The sequence below is a fragment of the Electrona antarctica genome (genome assembly GCF_951216825.1).
Source record: "Electrona antarctica genome assembly, chromosome: 15".
Lineage (NCBI taxonomy): Eukaryota > Metazoa > Chordata > Actinopteri > Myctophiformes > Myctophidae > Electrona > Electrona antarctica.
In genome coordinates, this window is record NC_136796.1 from 8650350 (window position 1) to 8669153 (window position 18804).

The following is an 18804-nucleotide window of genomic DNA, read 5'->3' on the forward strand; positions in this document are numbered from 1 at the left end:
CTGATAAACCTGATCAACACTGGATACATCAATGTTCCCAGCTCCAGCCTGGCAGCCTCAGACAGGCATAACAGTAAAACAAGCACAGCCCCACAGCCCTTCATTCTGAAACAGTGACTGTAGATTTTGGAAATGTATGTCCTGTGCTCACAAATCTGATGTTCTGAAAACAGTGTGAATATACTGTAATCGACTGATGTGGTGTGCCTCACTGAGTGTGCTTTGAAATTATCACTTAAAAATAGATATTTCATTGTAAACCACAATTGTTTTCTGTTCATAGGCCTACATATCTTCTCTGTGTAAAGGTGTTTCTGTCAAGTTCCAGCTTTTATTCACATTAGTTGTGATGTTTAATTGTAATTGTGCTTTGGCAACACATCACGTCATAACTTTAACTTTCAACATGGCATCTTTACTCCGGGCAAGACATAGTCATAAATCTATTTGTTTTTCAAAAACAATCCAAAAAATTGCCGATTGAATAGCGACGCGTTGTGAGCTTGTAGATAGGCTATTTTTGGTATACAAGAAAAAAATAAGAAAAACTAAGGCATTACTCCGACAACACCGTCGCTCCCGACATGCGTGGTCGGCTACAACTAACTTGTGGCAGGTTAAAACTCACCCGTGGCTCCCGACATGTGTGGCAGGTTAAAACTAATCCGTGGTAGGTTAAACTAACCCATGGCTCCCGACATGCGTGGCAGGTTAAAACTCGATTTTGGGTTTTGGGAAGGGTGTCGGACTAATGCCTGCCGGACTTATTAGTATGTCGGACCAAAAACATGCACCGCATGTTTCTTCTGTAGAGATGTCCTCTTGTTACGGCCCTTCCATGGTGAGGATGAAATCTCTATTGCCTCATAAACGTGGCCCTTGCACAAATGCATTATAAAACAATGTGTTGTTTTAAAGCAGACAGACAGGACAGTGTTTTATCATGGTCTGTACAAGTTCTCATTTTATTTTATTGTAAGCACAGCTTTTTTTTAATGTGCAGAGGAAACAACAATGAAAACTAGAATGTTACTCACAAGAGAAAACGGACACAACATGAGAAGCATGAGAAAAAGGAGAGCGAGCAAGAGAGACAGAGAGAGAGAAAGAGAAAAGGGTGACATGACATTTTTGTTTTCCTCTCTCAGCTCTTGCAAATAATACATTTCTACACATTTCTCAACCAAGAGAGAAATCGCCTTTTGAGAGAGACAGACTACGGCACGCGCAACGGAGAGAAAATAAATCATCAAAATAATAAAAACAAGAAATGGGCAGCAGGTGCGCGTGCACCCCTCCCTGGGGGGAGGAGGGGGTGGACTCTCCTAAATGACACCATAATCGAATATCCAATTATTTTTTTTAATTTCATATACAGATACATATCCGCCATGTGATAATAATCCATGTCGTTAAAGCAACACCTAGCTTGGTGCCGGATGGATCCGAGACGAGTTGGGGGGGCGGTGGGGATGGCGAGCACCGCCCACTAGTTTTTGAAACGCTGGTGGACATTGTTCCTTTTCATTGTAACCACTTAAACCCTAAAATGGTTGACGCCGTTCGGCTATTTTCTGCGCAAGCTTTCCCCACAATATGGATAGTGGGGTTCAAGTGGTTAAAGGTTTCGCCCCACGCCCCCGGTATCCTATTCACAGACTGTGAGCACTGTAGGACCCACCCTGGCCACTGGGGGGACCCCCCCCCCCCCCAAAAAACAAAACAAAATGTGTCTCATGCATAGCCAAGCACATCATAACGCCTCTGTCCAGGAGGGGGGGGCTATAGGGGGCGCTGCCTTGCTGCTGTCGGTGGCTCGTACCTTGGGGGTGGGGGGGGGGAGACTCATGAGCACCTTTCCAGAAAGATAGAAAGAAAGTGAGACAGACAGAGAGAGAGAGTATTATGTATGTACTGCATATCGCAGCAAAAGAAACCTCATCGCCCCCAAATATGGTCCTTCCTGCTGCCTGTGACACCACTTAAATATAACCTCCTATACCGTCCTGGCCGCCGGGAACTACACACATCACACACACCTGCCCCGTCGCTCTTGGAGAGCCCGGCGGGTGAAGAGTTCAGAGGGTGTTGTAGTTCAGACGGTGTTGTTGGGTGTTGTAGTTCAGAGGGTGTTGTTTGGTGTTGTAGTTCAGAGGGTGTTGTTGGGTGTTGTAGTTCAGAGGGTGTTGTTGGGTGTTGTAGTTCAGAGGGTGTTGTTGGGTATTGTAGTTCAGAGGGTGTTGTTTGGTGTTGTAGTTCAGAGGGTGTTGTAGTTCAGAGGGTGTTGTTGGGTGTTGTAGTTCAGAGGGTGTTGTTGGGTGTTGTAGTTCAGAGGGTGTTGTTGGGTGTTGTAGTTCAGAGGGTGTTGTTGGGTGTTGTAGTTCAGAGGGTGTTGTTTGGTGTTGTCGGTGTGTTTTCTTTTGCACGAGGCACACGGATGAAGAAATGAGGTGCAGGAGGACGGAGGATAGTGACACTTTACCTATGCGTGCTTTATAGCTACTCTACGCAATGTGAAGCTTGGTGCGCGACACCCTCACACTACTGAGCATAAATTAAGCCTCGGTCGGGGGGTGTGTGGGTGTGTACACAGGGGCCGTATACAGTTTACAGAGGGAGTCGTAACCAGTTTGTTCTTTGCATCAGTGTCAGTCAGGAAAACAACATTCCTCTTCTTATGTAGTACTACAACTCCCATCAAGCACCAGGGCAGGAAATGGATGAAGACAGTGGCGAAGGGCTTCCCAACACTGTATGTGTGTGTGTGTGTGTGTGTGTGTGTGTGTGTGTCTGCTGGAGAAAGTATGTTTAAGTCTGCAATATGAACAAATGAATTTTATTGAATTTTCAATGAATTTTATTAATTTCATTTCGAACATAAAATAAAAACAGTTAAAAAAAAACCTGTTCAAGAGAACAATATCTGCACGCATTGGTGTAAGCGAGTATGTGTGTGAAAGCGGTTTGCTTGTGTTAAAGTGTGTTTTCCTTGTATGTATGTATGTGTGTGTATGGTTAGGGTGCATTGTTGTTGGGGGGGTGGGCAGAGTTGCAGTTCTGTAGTTGGCCTGTTGGGGGCGTTGTCTCTCCTATAGGACATCAGAAGGATCACCGCCGCTGGATCCAGACTGGGCGCGTTTGATGTACAAATTCAACAGTTTGAGCTGGAGAGAGAGAGAGAGAGATGTAGGAAAAAGAATGAATGAATATTCACATGGATAAAAGCTAAATAAAACGACTTTGTATGGCCAATCACCGGCGTAGGGTTCCTTGGGCCACGCAGGCCGTGGCCCAGTCAGTTTAGAGCTTGCCCAGTCTAACTTTGAAGAGGGGGGGCGAAAAATACAAGAAAAACAACAAAAGTGGGCAAAATCCGTTCACACCTATTGGCTAATTTGCCCAGTAAATCATTTGATCCACGCTACGCGCCTGTGGCCAATGTGCTATTTGTTAAACAATGTGAAAGGAGCTTCCCACACTCGCACCGATTCCTAAACAATGAACACAATATGTACAATTATGATGTTTTAGTAATATTGCTCCTGCTGTTCTACATACGGCACAATCTATGTAATGCACCTTGGATAAAATGCACCATTTACCATTCATTTACCCTTTAAAATATTTCCAATGTAGGTGAAGAAATCACAGATTGAGGCTTTAACCTTTATGATTGATGCTTCTGAACATAATGGCCACTGCCAATGCTCTAATCTTAAAGGAGCATTCAGTGATTTGGAAAAAACCCTGGTCCGCCCCGGTAACAAGATGTGCACATGCACGCATTACAGTGGGGGGACTCGCGACAAGCCAACAGCACACACACCAAGGCCCGCCCCCGTTCGATCATGATTGGCGGAAGGCCCCTCTCTATCCTGATGAAGGCTGGGACACCTAGCCTAAAAACGAAACCTAAGGTTTTTTGACCCCAGGTGTTAACTGGGGACAGGGAGGAACTCCTTATATGGTCAAAAATAAATAAATAAATAAACAAACTGAAAACATATCTGCTACAAATCTAGTACTGAACAATCTAAATATCTACTGAAAATATCTACAAGCTATTGTAGACAGATCCAAATGACTGATAACTTGGGACAGGGCGTGGTCACCTTGCTGCTGGACAGCTGGTTGAGGTGTGGCTTCAACTCCTCTCCTATGACTGCATAGATGGCCACCAGGCAGAAGACGCACGCCTTCCGCACGCTGCTCTCAGAGTTGTCGTAGCCCTGTCCGTGCACACACACAGCAATTATTAAAGGGTTATTACAGTTTTTGTAATTTTTGAGCCAGCAATGTGTGTCCCTGGCTGGGTCTGTCCCTGTGTCAGGCCAGTTTTGAAAGAAACCAGTGTTACACATCCTTGGCTTTAATGGATGGTGTTCAAGGCATTCCACATTTTGCTGGCAGAGCAGTAGAATGAGAGGTTTCCGAAAAAGTAAGAGTCCTGGAACTATCTCTGTGTGTGTACTGTGTGCCACTACCAACCTGTAGGAGTCCTGGAACTATCTCTGTGTGCCACTACCAACCTGTAGGAGTCCTGGAACTATCTCTGTGTGCCACTACCAACCTGTAGGAGTCCTGGAACTATCTCTGTGTGTGTACTGTGTGCCACTACCAACCTGTAGGAGTCCTGGAACTATCTCTGTGTGCCACTACCAACCTGTAGGAGTCCTGGAACTATCTCTGTGTGCCACTACCAACCTGTAGGAGTCCTGGAACTATCTCTGTGTGCCACTACCAACCTGTATGAGTCCTGGAACTATCTATGTGTGTGTACTGTGTGCCACTACCAACCTGTAGGAGTCCTGGAACTATCTATGTGTGTGTACTGTGTGCCACTACCAACCTGTAGGAGTCCTGGAACTATCTATGTGTGTGTACTGTGTGTCACTACCAACCTGTAGGAGTCCTGGAACTATCTCTGTGTGCCACTACCAACCTGTATGAGTCCTGGAACTATCTATGTGTGTGTACTGTGTGTCACTACCAACCTGTAGGAGTCCTGGAACTATCTATGTGTGCCACTACCAACCTGTATGAGTCCTGGAACTATCTATGTGTGTGTACTGTGTGCCACTACCAACCTGTAGGAGTCCTGGAACTATCTCTGTGTGCCACTACCAACCTGTATGAGTCCTGGAACTATCTATGTGTGTGTACTGTGTGTCACTACCAACCTGTAGGAGTCCTGGAACTATCTATGTGTGCCACTACCAACCTGTATGAGTCCTGGAACTATCTCGGGCAGCATGGCGGCCAGGCCGTCACGGGGAACCCGCTCTATGACCTTGGTCTGCATCTTGATGGCAGCCAGGTTGATGGGGTAGTCAGCCGACTGGATGATGGGACACAGAACCTTCACACACTGGTCTGGACTGATGGACAGAGCCAGCATGGCCGCAGTCTCCTCTGCCGCTCGCACCACCTGCACAGACACAGACACAGACACAGACACACAGACACAGACACAGACACGCACGCACGCACGCACACACACACACACACACACACACACACACACACACACACACACACACACACACACACACACACACACACACACACACACACACACACACACACACACACACACACACACACACACACACACACACACACACACACACACACACACACACACACACACACACACACACACACACACACACACACACACACACACACACACAAGCAGGTTTGTATTACTGCTAGCCTCTGGATCTGCTGCTCCCCCACGGGGTGCAGTGCCCTGTCCTCTGTAATATGCTGTGTATATACATGTAATACCTTTTAATGTTTTTATGTGTCAATTGGCTTAAAATGTGAAGCACCATGAGTTGTGGAGAACAGAATTTTGCTCACCTGTATGCCCAGTGTATGTGCTGTGGAACTGTCTTTGTGTGTATGTGCGTGTGTGTGTGTACCTCTTTGTGCGTGTCTGTCTGTGTGTGTGTGTGAGCGCGTGCGTGGCGTGCGTGCGTACCTCTTTGTGCGTGTCTTTGTGTGTGTGTGTGTGTGAGCGCGTGCGTGGCGTGCCTGCGTACCTCTTTGTGCGTGTCTTTGTGTGTGTGTGTGTGTGAGCGCGTGCGTGGCGTGCCTGCGTACCTCTTTGTGCGTGTCTTTGTGTGTGTGTGTGTGTGTGTGCGTACCTCTTTGTGCGTGTCTTTGTGTGTGTGTGTGTGTGTGTGCGTACCTCTTTGTGCGTGTCTTTGTGTGTGTGTGTGTGTGCGTAGCGTACCTCTTTGTGCGTGTCTTTGTGTGTGTGTGTGTGTGCGTACCTCTTTGTGCGTGTCTTTGTGTGTGTGTGTGTGTGTGTGTGTGCGTAGCGTACCTCTTTGTGCGTGTCTTTGTGTGTGTGTGTGTGTGTGTGCGTGCGTACCTCTTTGTGCGTGTCTTTGTGTGTGTGTGTGTGTGTGTGTGCGTAGCGTACCTCTTTGTGCGTGTCTTTGTGTGTGTGTGTGTGTGTGTGCGTGCGTACCTCTTTGTGCGTGTCTTTGTGTGCCTCCAGGGCCTTCATGATGGTGAGTTCGGCGTAGTTCTTAAACCTCCAGGGCTGTTTGCTCAGGATCTCTCTGAGCGTGCGCAGAGCCAGCGTCCGGATCACATGCTGGAGACAATGAGACAATGAGAGGAGGGAGGTGGACAATTTGGCCAGATAGTGGTGATCACAAGTGTTGGCTGCTCTGAATGATATTACTGAACCTTCGTATATTGTTTTTGTATGACGAATAGCAAAAGATAACTGCATGCTGACCTACAAGCTCACGTTATCTTGAAAATCAGTTTAACACGTTTTCTTTTACTTGTGTGTGTGTTAGGGCATTCACTTCTAGTCATTTTTACTAGTTGACTAGTTGCCTAGTTTACTAGTCGACTAGTTGTTTAACTACCTATTATGTAAAAAATAAAATAAATTAAAAAAATAAACTTTTTTTTTCTTTCTTTTTTTTTAAAAATAAATATTTGTACATTGAACAACTGTGTACATGGTGACTATAACTATAATCTACCTGATCTTGAGGCCTACAAAACCGGGAAAAATTTACTTTTTTTCCCTTCTTATCAACTAGTCAACTAGTACCAACAAGGTTGACTAGTGGATTTACTAGTCGACTATTAAACTAGTCGACTAGTTGCTTAATGCCCTAGTGTGTGTGTATACCTCTCTGTCTCCCAGGGTCTCCAGCAGCAGCAGTAGGATGGTCTTGAAGTGCTCATCCCAGACCTGCAGAGTGTTTTCACGAATCAGCTTCAGCAGCTCGCACAGCGCCGCCTTCCTCTCCTCCACGCGCTCGTTGTGATTGGACAGCTCCTTCAGCAGCTCGGCCACCAGCTCCGATTGGTCAAGGCCTCTGTCTGTTAAAGTGAGGAGGAAGCCAATGGGGAGAATGCAGTGAGCCTAAGAACCGACCATGTTATATTTACAACTCTAAACCGTGTTTCTAAATCCTGAGTCGTACGTTACAGAAGTTGCACGTGGGTGTGGCACACTGACAATAGTCAAAGTCAAAGTCGTACGATTAGTCACAGACGTTACCGCAGTGAAATTTGTTCTCCGCATTTGACCCATCTCTTGGAACGGTGCGCTGCAGCGTGCGCCGCGCTCGGGAATCATTAGTTGATTTGACCCCCAATCCAACCCATTGATGCTGAGTGTCAAGCAGGGAGGCATTGGGTCCCATTTTTACAGTCTCTGGTATGACCCGGCCGGGGATCGAACCCCGACCTCCCAGTTTCAGGGCGGACACTCTAACCACAAGGCCACTGTCTGGTAAACCTTGGGGTTAGGTTTAGGTGTGTCTGGTATAGAAGATCTACAAGCTCACAACGCATTTTGAGAGCTTGTAGATCAGCTATTTTCGATGTGCACCCATGTATAAATCAGGTGTAACCGTGTTAGGGAAGGCAAAAATATCTTTACAGCACATTTCAACAGCAAAGCAATTCAATAAATAAAATGTTAAGTATGACACAGAGTAAATAAACACTTAATAAAAAGGTCCCTTTGAATATAATAACTAACTAACTAAATAAGATACAGAGTAGTGATTCAAATATCAATACATTATTAATAAAAGGCAGCCACAAACACATAGCTAACCTGCTATTTGCAACCGTATAAGAATGTTATCTTTTCATGTCGTCTGTCGGGTGGAAACCTCATATGTCCAAAACTGTTACTTACAAATTCAAAAGCAGCAAAAGTAGCAGATCCACAAGCTTGTAGATCCGCTACTTTTAATCCTTTGGTGTGACGCTGTAAATTAACCGAATGTCTGAATGTGTGTCTGTGTGTCTGTCAGAAACATCGCCTTATCTCCTCACCGCCTGCACCAATCGCTCCCACTTTTCACACAGGCATTGACCATAATAATATGGAGGTCTTAACGAAGCCCTTTTTCCAATTTAACAAATTATAAATTAATAATGAATTTATTAGTGAATTAAAAACGCACCCAGGGTGCAGTACAGGGGGGTTGGGGGTGGAACATCTCACAACGGGTAAGGGCTAGTGTAATTAATTTACGGAAAACAGAAAAAGGTAGAATATGTAGATAGGTTTTCTGCCGGACAGCGACGTCATGGCTGTGTATAAAATGAGTGAGCGTACCATCGGAGAGATGCTCTGGGTCCGGGCTGCTGTCTTTGATGCTGTGTTTGAACGGAGAGTCCGAGAAGTGGTCCCGGGATCCCCGGGGGCTGGAGGAGAGCAGGGGAGTGTTGAGGAGCGACGTCTTGTTGTCCAGGGCCATGCGGCCGCTGTCCACCGAGTCCGAGCGTCCATCTGAGCTGCCACCCTGGAAGAAAGATGAAAGGTAGAATATTAAACCAGTGAAACCCGGGAAAGCATTTGTGTTATGTAATCTTCTTCAAAAATGGCAGTTATACAATGAGCTTGTAGATCTGCTATTTTAGAAAAATCGTGATATTTGTGCAAATCTTTGAATATATAAAGTCCTATATTTTTAAGGCAAACCGTTTTAACTCAAATCTTTGCTTCTGGGGATCCATGTAACACAAATATTTTGAGATGAGAGTCCATGGGCGAATACATATTTCGGGGGTCCTTGAATCACTATTTTGTCTCAGGCAATTCTCAATGGATGCCAACTATTGAACGGATGGCGGTTTGACAAAAATTAAATACAAATAATAATAATCTGCTAAAGCACAGAAGTCTCTGTGATTATCAATAGTTCAGATGAATATTCTGAAAGAAAAAAAAAAAAGAAAAGCTGAGAGTGGGTGGATCATTTATGTATTCAATCTAGAAGTGATAGAAATACTCTGTTACAAGTAAGCAGTAGTAGTAAATAGTGGCGTATTTTCCACCAAGCTGACACTGTAGCTTTCCCTGAACAAAACACTAACCTTTAACCCTAACCCCTTTTGGTGTTAGCATTATGTTATGCTTTAGCTATTGAAAAATAGCAGATCTACAAGCTCATAGCGCGCCACCGAGTGGCGCGCTACGAGCTTGTAGGTCTGCTATTTTTGAAAAATCGAAGAACCACCGACATAGAAACATAGCTTTTTCAGAAAACTGTCAGGATGTAGAAGACATTTTTAGAATCTGATCTCAGGTCAAAAAGGGTTAAACATGGAGACAGAGACTGTGATCACAATGTGAACACAATGTCGAGGTAAAGTATATGCAGCTGAAGAAAGAGCGAAACACAGTGTCCGTGTACAGCAGTGCTGTAGCATGATGTCCTGATGTGAACCCGATGTCAGTACTGGTTTTAACTACACACAGCAGTCACCTGGGACAGTGTTTCCACTGTGACATCACCCCAGGACTCCCTAGTAACAACCACACGTGTCTCATCCTTATTGTCCCCGTTCTGAACACGTGGAAGGGTGACAGAATGTTTGTCCTTATTGTCCCCGTTCTGAACACGTGGAAGGGTGACAGAATGTTTGGCACTGCCAGCGGACACTTCAACATGAAGATGAAAGCCACACCAACACAGACCGGGACTTTTCCCTCCTGTAAGATGTATTGAGTACGGCGCCATTAACCACATTCAGGCTTGTGTCCCTATTGGGTATGACATTATAGGCAAAAATGTTGACAAAAAAAAGAGGGAGAAAAATAAAGGTGGATGTCACAAAACCTAACATGTGGATTGTATAGGCCAAGCTTCACGGTGACATACTGTAGAGTGCTCTGATCGGCACTGCTAATTCTTCAGGGCGCACTAGGCGAAATCTAGTTCTCTAAAACAGCCAAAGTAGTAATATCTACATACCTACAAGCTCACAATGGCCGTTTTCGCTATTGGTTTTACGGTAAAGTATAGAGGGCTTAAGTAGTTAACGTTGAGGAGAGTCCAGAGGTGGAGACAAAGCAGTCCTGGTCTGCTCCCATTCACATTTCATCATGACGTTGATGTCTTCATCAGCCTGTGTTGGCTCGCTGTACTGAGATCATTGCATAACAACACTGTACCATCACTTTATTTTGCATCCCTATTCCGGGGTGAACATTTGTCAACAATAGAGCACCGAAGTCTGAGGTCAATATTATCGGGCGCTAAGTCCACGGGTTCATGTACTTTTTATTTGCATTATAAATCCCATGGGGGAATTTTAGATCTCCTCATATAAGAACTGCGTTTGAAAAATAAACAAATCATCCAGGCCGTTTCACTCATATGGATATGAAGAATCAACTGACTACAAGAACATACTAATGTTACTGCTGCAGAATTAGTTACATTTTCTCTAGAAACAGACTATCAAATATGAGTGACTGACTGTCATTAACGATACAAAGACACTTCCGAGACAATATCGCAGAGACAGTTTGTTTATTTTTGGACCACAATGCTTATAAGAGACGATTTTAGGATGACCCAATGTTATTCTCCATAGAGGAATTACTTCCGTGAACCAGGGGATGAGCGAGTGACGTCAGGACGTGAACCAGGGGATGAGCGAGTGACGTCAGGACTTCGGCGCTCTATAGGCAGACCAACAAGAGCTCAACACGTCCCCGACGTGATGTGTTGAGCTTATACAGTAAATGTCTTCTAAATTCTGACAGTTTTCTGAAAAAAATATGTTTCTATGTCAGTGGCTCTCAAACAAGAGAGCCCCAGAATGATATGTATTTGGCCGCCGACCCCGATCTGAAAATATGTTGTTCCAGGGACCCCTCAGAAGCAAAGATTTGAGTTAAAACGTTCGCTCTGAAAGAATATATATATATATATATTCAAAGATTTGCGCCACATTTTCACGATTTTTCAAAAATAGCAGATCTACAAGCTCGTAGCGCGGCACTCGGTGCCGCGCTATGAGCTTGTAGATCTGCTATTTTTCAATAGCTATAACATAGTATAACATAGTGCTTAAAACACCAAAAGGGGTTCCCGCCTGAAATGGGTTAATAGCAGACCAAATGCAGAGCCAACGGTGGTCAAGTTTACCAAGTATTGTTGTGTATCGTTGGGAGGGACATGAGACCAGCCGATGACCCCTTCCTCCGTTTATGTTTACCAACTAGCGCCGTTCTCTTAGTGGCAACTTGATGACTCTAGTGTGCTGTGATTTGATTGGCTGGCTTGATAACGTGTGTGTCCATCTGCGTGTGTACAGTATGTAGAGAGGGCGGATTAGCTTGATTTCAGGCTCACCTCGAGTAGGAAAATGTCAGTCAAATGTCAACACCCCCCCCCCCCCACCCACCCCATGCCAGGGACCATGCCGTGCCTTAATAAGGTTCCATGAGGGAACTTAAGGAAGAGCGAACTTAAGTGGGTGTTCGTACACTTACTCCACGTCATAAATTTGTTCTGAATGAGCACGCGAGAAAAAATAACGCGCTGACATGTACACGAGTTCGACACTCTCGCTCACAGCCTCCCGTATCCGTGTTGGACGATAAAAACGCCCGTTTCTCGATCCGGGGCCCCGGGTGCATGTTGTACATCTCCCAGTTCCCACGCCATGGGAGGGCTCGGCGGGACAGATCCGGTGTCAGAGTGGCAGAAGGTGGGCTTGCGTGGCATCCGTAAAGCCGGGAAGAAGCCACTTGACATTTTAACCTCTTACTAGCTGCCGCCTCCCCTGGGAGGGATCTGTTGCCTTGTGCGATATCAATCAGTCAAAAGACTCACCTCAACTATCTCTGCCATCCATCTGACGAGCCAGGAGAGCAACCAGACACCCGGCTTGGCAAGTGGTGTAAAAGTAACGCCACGGCATATTAAAAATAAACCAAATATTATAGCTGTAATGAGCGGACAACCTGCACTTAACCCTTCGTGAGTGAAAACTGCCAGCCGTCGTAATAAAACCAGGCCGACTAAAGAATGCATGAGCAGCTGTAGAAGGCCTTGAGGGCCATTTCAAGTAGTTTGCAAGCTGGTGCCACGCGCCGAAAATAGACGATCTACAAGCTCACAATGTATGGCCGCTGTGACACGGTGTGAGTTTGTAGATCAGCTGTTTTCAGTGTGTGCGTCGCACAACCAAGTATAACTCAGGTTTTAGGATGCGTGGATTAAAGCTAAATGAAATCGCACGATTGTAACATGTTGTCAGGCCAAGTCCTAATATGTACAGTAGAATGATTATGTTTTGGTTGTTCCCGCTGTTCTATATAACATGTATTCTTTTGATAGTTTGAATTAAAATACTCAAATTTTAAAATAACTACGGTAAATCGAAAAAAAGACCATCCACAATGGAATCCATATGACTGAAATCAGTCGTGGCGACTGAAAACTTTAACACCAGGATGCATTTTTATTGATCGTGTTACCATGAACTGACGTCACCACAGGCTCTCACACACACACGCACACACACACGCACACACACACACACACACACACACACACACACACACACACACACACACACACACACACACACACACACACACACACACACACACACACACACACACACACACACACACACACACACACACACACACACACACACACACACACACACGCCCTCCCCTTACCTCCTCTCCTTCCCGCCGCCTGATTGGCTCGTTCATGTCCTCTTGGCTGCGGACGCTGAAGTTCTGGATGGCCTCTGTGACTCCTTTCAGAGAGCTGTAGATGTCCTCCGAGTTCATGTTCTCTGTGTCGTAGTCAAACGCACTGGGAAAACACACACAGAATAATATATGTTACAGTTACATTAACACCATGTTCCGTGTCCTAGACCACTGATCCCGGGACCACCAGTTGTCCTTGAGGGGGTTCCAGGTGGTACCCAGGTAAATGATGGAGAGTTGGTAACCAAATGCACCCATTAGGTCTTTAACTCTTGAGAGCTTAAAATGAAACCAAATGGACCCATAAGTGTCCATTTGGTTTCATTTTACGCTCTCAAGACTTAAATTATTGTTAAACATCTGCATTACTTAATTTGCCAAAGGTCTACACAATAAGAATTGTTCTTTTGATTGTTTGCCCGTTATCTCTCGAGTCTGAGAGGCTAAATGTCATCAAATTGTGGTCCGTGGCTCAAATGCAGAATAAATAATGGACCTTGATATGAAAAGGTTTGAAAACCACTGTCCTAGACTCCTAGTCAAACGCACTGTAACACACACACTAAAGGTGGTTGCACACTGGACACGTTTTTCGGAAAACCGACGAAAAAACGCAGCTAAAGATCGTAAAAACGAAAATGAAGATTTTCTTCATTTTCTGTGGACGGACAGACAGACATTATTGGGACACATTTCAGCCAAGTTCTGTTCAAGTCAATTGGTTAATCTAACCTGTGCACATATGATTATGAAAATAATATGGCTAACCTGCTGGTGTTGAGAAATGCCCCCGCCCCCGTCAAAAAAATGCTGAAATCGCTAAAATGAAAGAAAGCAGTAAATGAAAAATTAACTCATGTTTTACTTTCTCTCATAACCACCAAACATGAACCTTGGTTGTCCTTTAACCATCATGCTCTAAACACTGTTACATTAACCTCATGTTCTATCATGTACTATTTTGTTTTAACAAAACACTTACACTACCTTTAAAAGACTGCTTTGAGAATCGGTACAAGCAATTCACTTGTTACTACTGACCCCTACTGGTCGGTGTAGGTCATACAGTGGGGTTCCCATACTTTCTTGGCTCAGGGCCGTTTTGCTACTCATGTCAAGTCTCATTCTCGTTTCCTACATGCTTCCTCCGTGAGAGGGTGTAGGAAATGAGGATTTAATTTAAGGTGAGAGATCAACCTCTCCTCCTGGCTTCCTTCCCACCCACTAACAAGGCTGATTGGTGTGTGTGTGTGTGTGTGTGTGTGCGTGCGTGCGCACCTGCTTTGAATGTTATCTCAAACAAATAATCACCAATATGTTCCTTATCAGATCATGCAAAGGAGCAATATAGACATTTCCTACATACTGCCTACCGTGAGTAGGTGACTAGCAAACGCGGTGAAATTACGCAGTGAAATTACTGCCGCCGGAGCGAAAACAACATGAAACTGTGCATGCGGTATGCTTTATGTACTTTAAAGCCGGTTAAGACTGAGCCAGGTTAGGGTTAGTAATAGGTTTAGTAGTTGGACAACGAGACATCGGACAATGGCTGACAACAACGTCAATATGTAGGAAATGTCCATACTGGCTCCATTGCATGGTCTTGATAAGGGTTTATGATGGCGATGAAATCATCTGATAACGTGTGTGTGTGTGTGTGTGTGTGTGTGTGTGTGTGTGTGTTACCTTGGTGACGGGGTGTTCTGGGATGTGTTGGTGGGGGAGGTGAGCGGGCTGGACCAGCTGGCTGGTGAGCGTGGCGTGTGGCGTGTCAGAGGGCTGCCCATCGTTGCCTGAACACAAAGGAAATCAACAACATACATACATACAGTCAACATCATCATTCACTTCTACAGTAGAATGTAGGCGTGTGACAGATTGTGGTAAATACAGAGACTGCCTTTCCCACTTATGTTTTTAGCCCCAGTATTTTATGTTGCAGTATAATCATTATCTTTTTGACCACATGGTCATCACCAAACATTTTGAACGCTTGAACAATGAAAAGACTTGTACATTGAAGAAAATAATAACTACAGTCCATAAACTGGGTTATTCTAATAAATAAACACAAACACCTAACCAGTAAAAACCCTATACTCGGTTTACTGGAGTCTCTCAGGGCCTCACGTTCTGAGAGGGACACCTATTATGTTGTCCAGAGAGCAGGCGTGGCGCCGCACTCTGTGGGGGAACAAGTTTAGCATGGACCCTGACCTGCCTCGCCCTCAACACCCGCTCCTCCCAGGCTTCAACAGAGAGGAGAGGAGAGTGGACCGTGTCTTCTGGATGATTCTTGTGTTGTGTTGTGTTGTGTGTTTATGTGTGTGGTGACCTCTGACCTGCGCTGCGTTGCCCGTGTTCCTCAGGTGGTTCTGTAGCAACTTGGTGGCTCCGTCCTGGAAGGTCTTGGGCAGTGCTGCCAGCAGCATGGTGAACTCTGGGGTGTTGAGCTGGAACAGAGCGATCAGCACCGACTGGGCCGCCTGCATGTAGAAATATTACATTAGAACAGAGACTGGGCCGCCTGCATGTAGAAATATTACATTAGAACAGAGACTGGGCTGTCTGTATGTTAGAAATATTACATTAGAACAGAGACTGGGCTGTCTGTATGTTAGAAATATTACATTAGAACAGAGACTGGGCTGTCTGTATGCTAGAAATATTACATTAGAACAGAGACTGGGCTGTCTGTATGTTAGACATATTACATTAGAACAGAGACTGGGCTGCCTGTATGCTAGAAAAATTACATTAGAACAGAGACTGGGCTGTCTGTATGTTAGAAATATTACATTAGAACAGAGACTGGGCTGCCTGTATGTTATAAATATTACATTAGAACAGAGACTGGGCTGTCTTGTATGCTAGAAATATTACATTAGAACAGAGACTGGGCTGCCTGTATGTTAGAAATATTACATTAGAACAGAGACTGGGCTGCCCGTATGTTAGAAATATTACATTAGAACAGAGACTGGGCTGTCTTGTATGCTAGAAATATTACATTAGAACAGAGACTGGGCTGTCTGTATGTTAGAAATATTACATTAGAACAGAGACTGGGCTGCCTGTATGTTAGAAATATTACATTAGAACAGAGACTGGGCTGTCTTGTATGTTAGAAATATTACATTAGAACAGAGACTGGGCTGTCTTGTATGTTAGAAATATTACATTAGAACAGAAACTGGGCTGTCTGTATGTTAGAAATATTACATTAGAACAGAAACTGGGCTGTCTGTATGTTAGAAATATTACATTAGAACAGAGACTGGGCTGCCTGTATGTTAGAAATGATCTTGTTTAGTCGATACACTTAATTGTTTTAGCTCATGCTCATTTGATTTAGCTATTTTGTCTCATCTGTTTAAGGAAATAGGTAGCTGATATATTGCACTTTTACCTTAGCGCTAGGTATACTCTTGGTTGCTTGTTTTTGCAGAAAATGCACTAAAGACTTCTGGTGATTAGTAGTTTTTGTTCCCTACCTATGTTGAATACACTTATTGTAAGTCGCTTTGGATAAAAGCGTCTGCTAAATGACTGTAATGTAATGTAATGTAACAGAGACTGGGCTGTCTGTATGTTAGAAATATTACATTAGAACAGAGACTGGGCTGTCTTGTATGCTAGAAATATTACATTAGAACAGACTGGGCTGCCTGTATGTTAGAAATATTACATTAGAACAGAGACTGGGCTGTCTGTATGTTAGAAATATTACATTAGAACAGAGACTGGGCTGTCTGTATGTTAGAAATATTACATTAGAACAGACTGGGCTGTCTGTATGTTAGAAATATTACATTAGAACAGAGACTGGGCTGTCTGTATGTTAGAAATATTACATTAGAACAGACTGGGCTGTCTGTATGTTAGAAATATTACATTAGAACAGAGACTGGGCTGTCTGTATGTTAGAAATATTACATTAGAACAGAGACTGGGCTGCCTGTATGTTAGAAATATTACATTAGAACAGAGACTGGGCTGTCTGTATGTTAGAAATATTACATTAGAACAGAGACTGGGCTGTCTGTATGTTAGAAATATTACATTAGAACAGAGACTGGGCTGCCTGTATGTTAGAAATATTACATTAGAACAGAGACTGGGCTGTCTGTATGTTAGAAATATTACATTAGAACAGAGACTGGGCTGTCTGTATGTTAGAAATATTACATTAGAACAGAGACTGGGCTGCCTGTATGTTAGAAATATTACATTAGAACAGACTGGGCTGTCTGTATGTTAGAAATATTACATTAGAACAGACTGGGCTGTCTGTATGTTAGAAATATTACATTAGAACAGAGACTGGGCTGCCTGTATGTTAGAAATATTACATTAGAACAGAGACTGGGCTGCCTTGTATGTTAGAAATATTACATTAGAACAGAGACTGGGCTGCCTGTATGTTAGAAATATTACATTAGAACAGAGACTGGGCTGCCTTGTATGTTAGAAATATTACATTAGAACAGAGACTGGGCTGTCTGTATGTTAGAAATATTACATTAGAACAGAGACTGGGCTGTCTGTATGTTAGAAATATTACATTAGAACAGAGACTGGGCTGTCTGTATGTTAGAAATATTACATTAGAACAGAGACTGGGCTGTCTGTATGTTAGAAATATTACATTAGAACAGAGACTGGGCTGTCTGTATGTTAGAAATATTACATTAGAACAGAGACTGGGCTGTCTGTATGTTAGAAATATTACATTAGAACCGAGACTGGGCTGCCTTGTATGTTAGAAATATTACATTAGAACAGAGACTGGGCTGCCTGTATGTTAGAAATATTACATTAGAACAGAGACTGGGCTGTCTGTATGTTAGAAATTGTTGAATTTTTGAGGTTTGATTTCTTTCCCATAAATAAAGTGCTATTGAACACCCTTTACGTGTGTTGGTTAAAACAAAATATTGAACCAATGGAAAGTAGTAAAAAGCGCTTCGTTTGGACAAAACCTCTTAACTCCATTGGTCCCTCAAACTCCACCACCTCTCCCTCTCTCATGCAAGTAATATAGTCACAATATCAACTTTGATGAGTCAGAATTGCTTTGTTTAAAAAATATATATAAAGTTTTCTTCATTTCCTGAAAAATAGATTTTTCATCTTCCCGACAGCAGAGAAATCAATATTACATTAGAACAGAGCGATCAGCAACCCCCCCCCCCCCCCCCCCCCCCCCCCCACACACACACACACACACACACACACACACACACACACACACACACACACACACACACACACACACACACACACACACACACACACACACACACACACACACACACACACACACACACACACACACACACACACACACACACACACACACACACCCCTTTACGGCCACATCAATGCCGCTCACAGCATGTCACGTTGCGATGCGTTGTGAAGCGAGCCATTTCTGGCCAATAATATAATACAGTATGTGTGTGACGCGAGGTCGTACCTTCCTGACGTCCGAGCTCTTCTCCGTGGTCCAGGTGATGATGCGCGAGACGGCCAGGCGAGTCTCGCTGGAGTTGACGAAGTCCGGGGCGTCCATCTGCAGCGTCAACGTCTCGATGTACTTGAGGATGGCAACCTTCACCTGAGAGACACACACACACCCCCCACGCACGCACACACGCACACCCCCCACGCACACACACGCACACCGCCCACGCACACCCCCCACGCACGCACACACGCACGCAAACACACGCATATTTGCAAAAGGCTGTTAGACAGATGTATCCTCAAAATGC

General features: G+C 44.3%; 1 protein-coding gene across 17 annotated transcripts in view; it reads right to left on the reverse strand.

Moving 5' to 3' along the window:
• Positions 1-946: 946 nt before the first annotated feature.
• The window catches only part of clasp2 (cytoplasmic linker associated protein 2), a 145329-nt gene continuing 127471 nt past the window's right edge, over positions 947-18804 (reverse strand). For 12 of the 17 annotated variants that reach the window (XM_079523486.1, XM_079523482.1, XM_079523481.1 and 9 more), the window contains 11 exons: positions 18507-18647; positions 15370-15513; positions 14714-14820; positions 13793-13843; positions 12986-13127; positions 8615-8801; positions 7166-7359; positions 6482-6610; positions 5222-5428; positions 4113-4229; positions 947-3164 (listed from right to left, as the gene is read on the reverse strand). In XM_079523486.1, coding sequence (XP_079379612.1) covers positions 3090-3164; positions 4113-4229; positions 5222-5428; positions 6482-6610; positions 7166-7359; positions 8615-8801; positions 12986-13127; positions 13793-13843; positions 14714-14820; positions 15370-15513; positions 18507-18647 — 1494 coding nt within the window. In that variant the 3' untranslated portion in view covers positions 947-3089. The remainder of the gene's footprint in view (positions 3165-4112; positions 4230-5221; positions 5429-6481; positions 6611-7165; positions 7360-8614; positions 8802-12985; positions 13128-13792; positions 13844-14713; positions 14821-15369; positions 15514-18506; positions 18648-18804) is intronic. The other 5 variants (XM_079523487.1, XM_079523478.1, XM_079523477.1 and 2 more) reach the window with 1 other exon arrangement.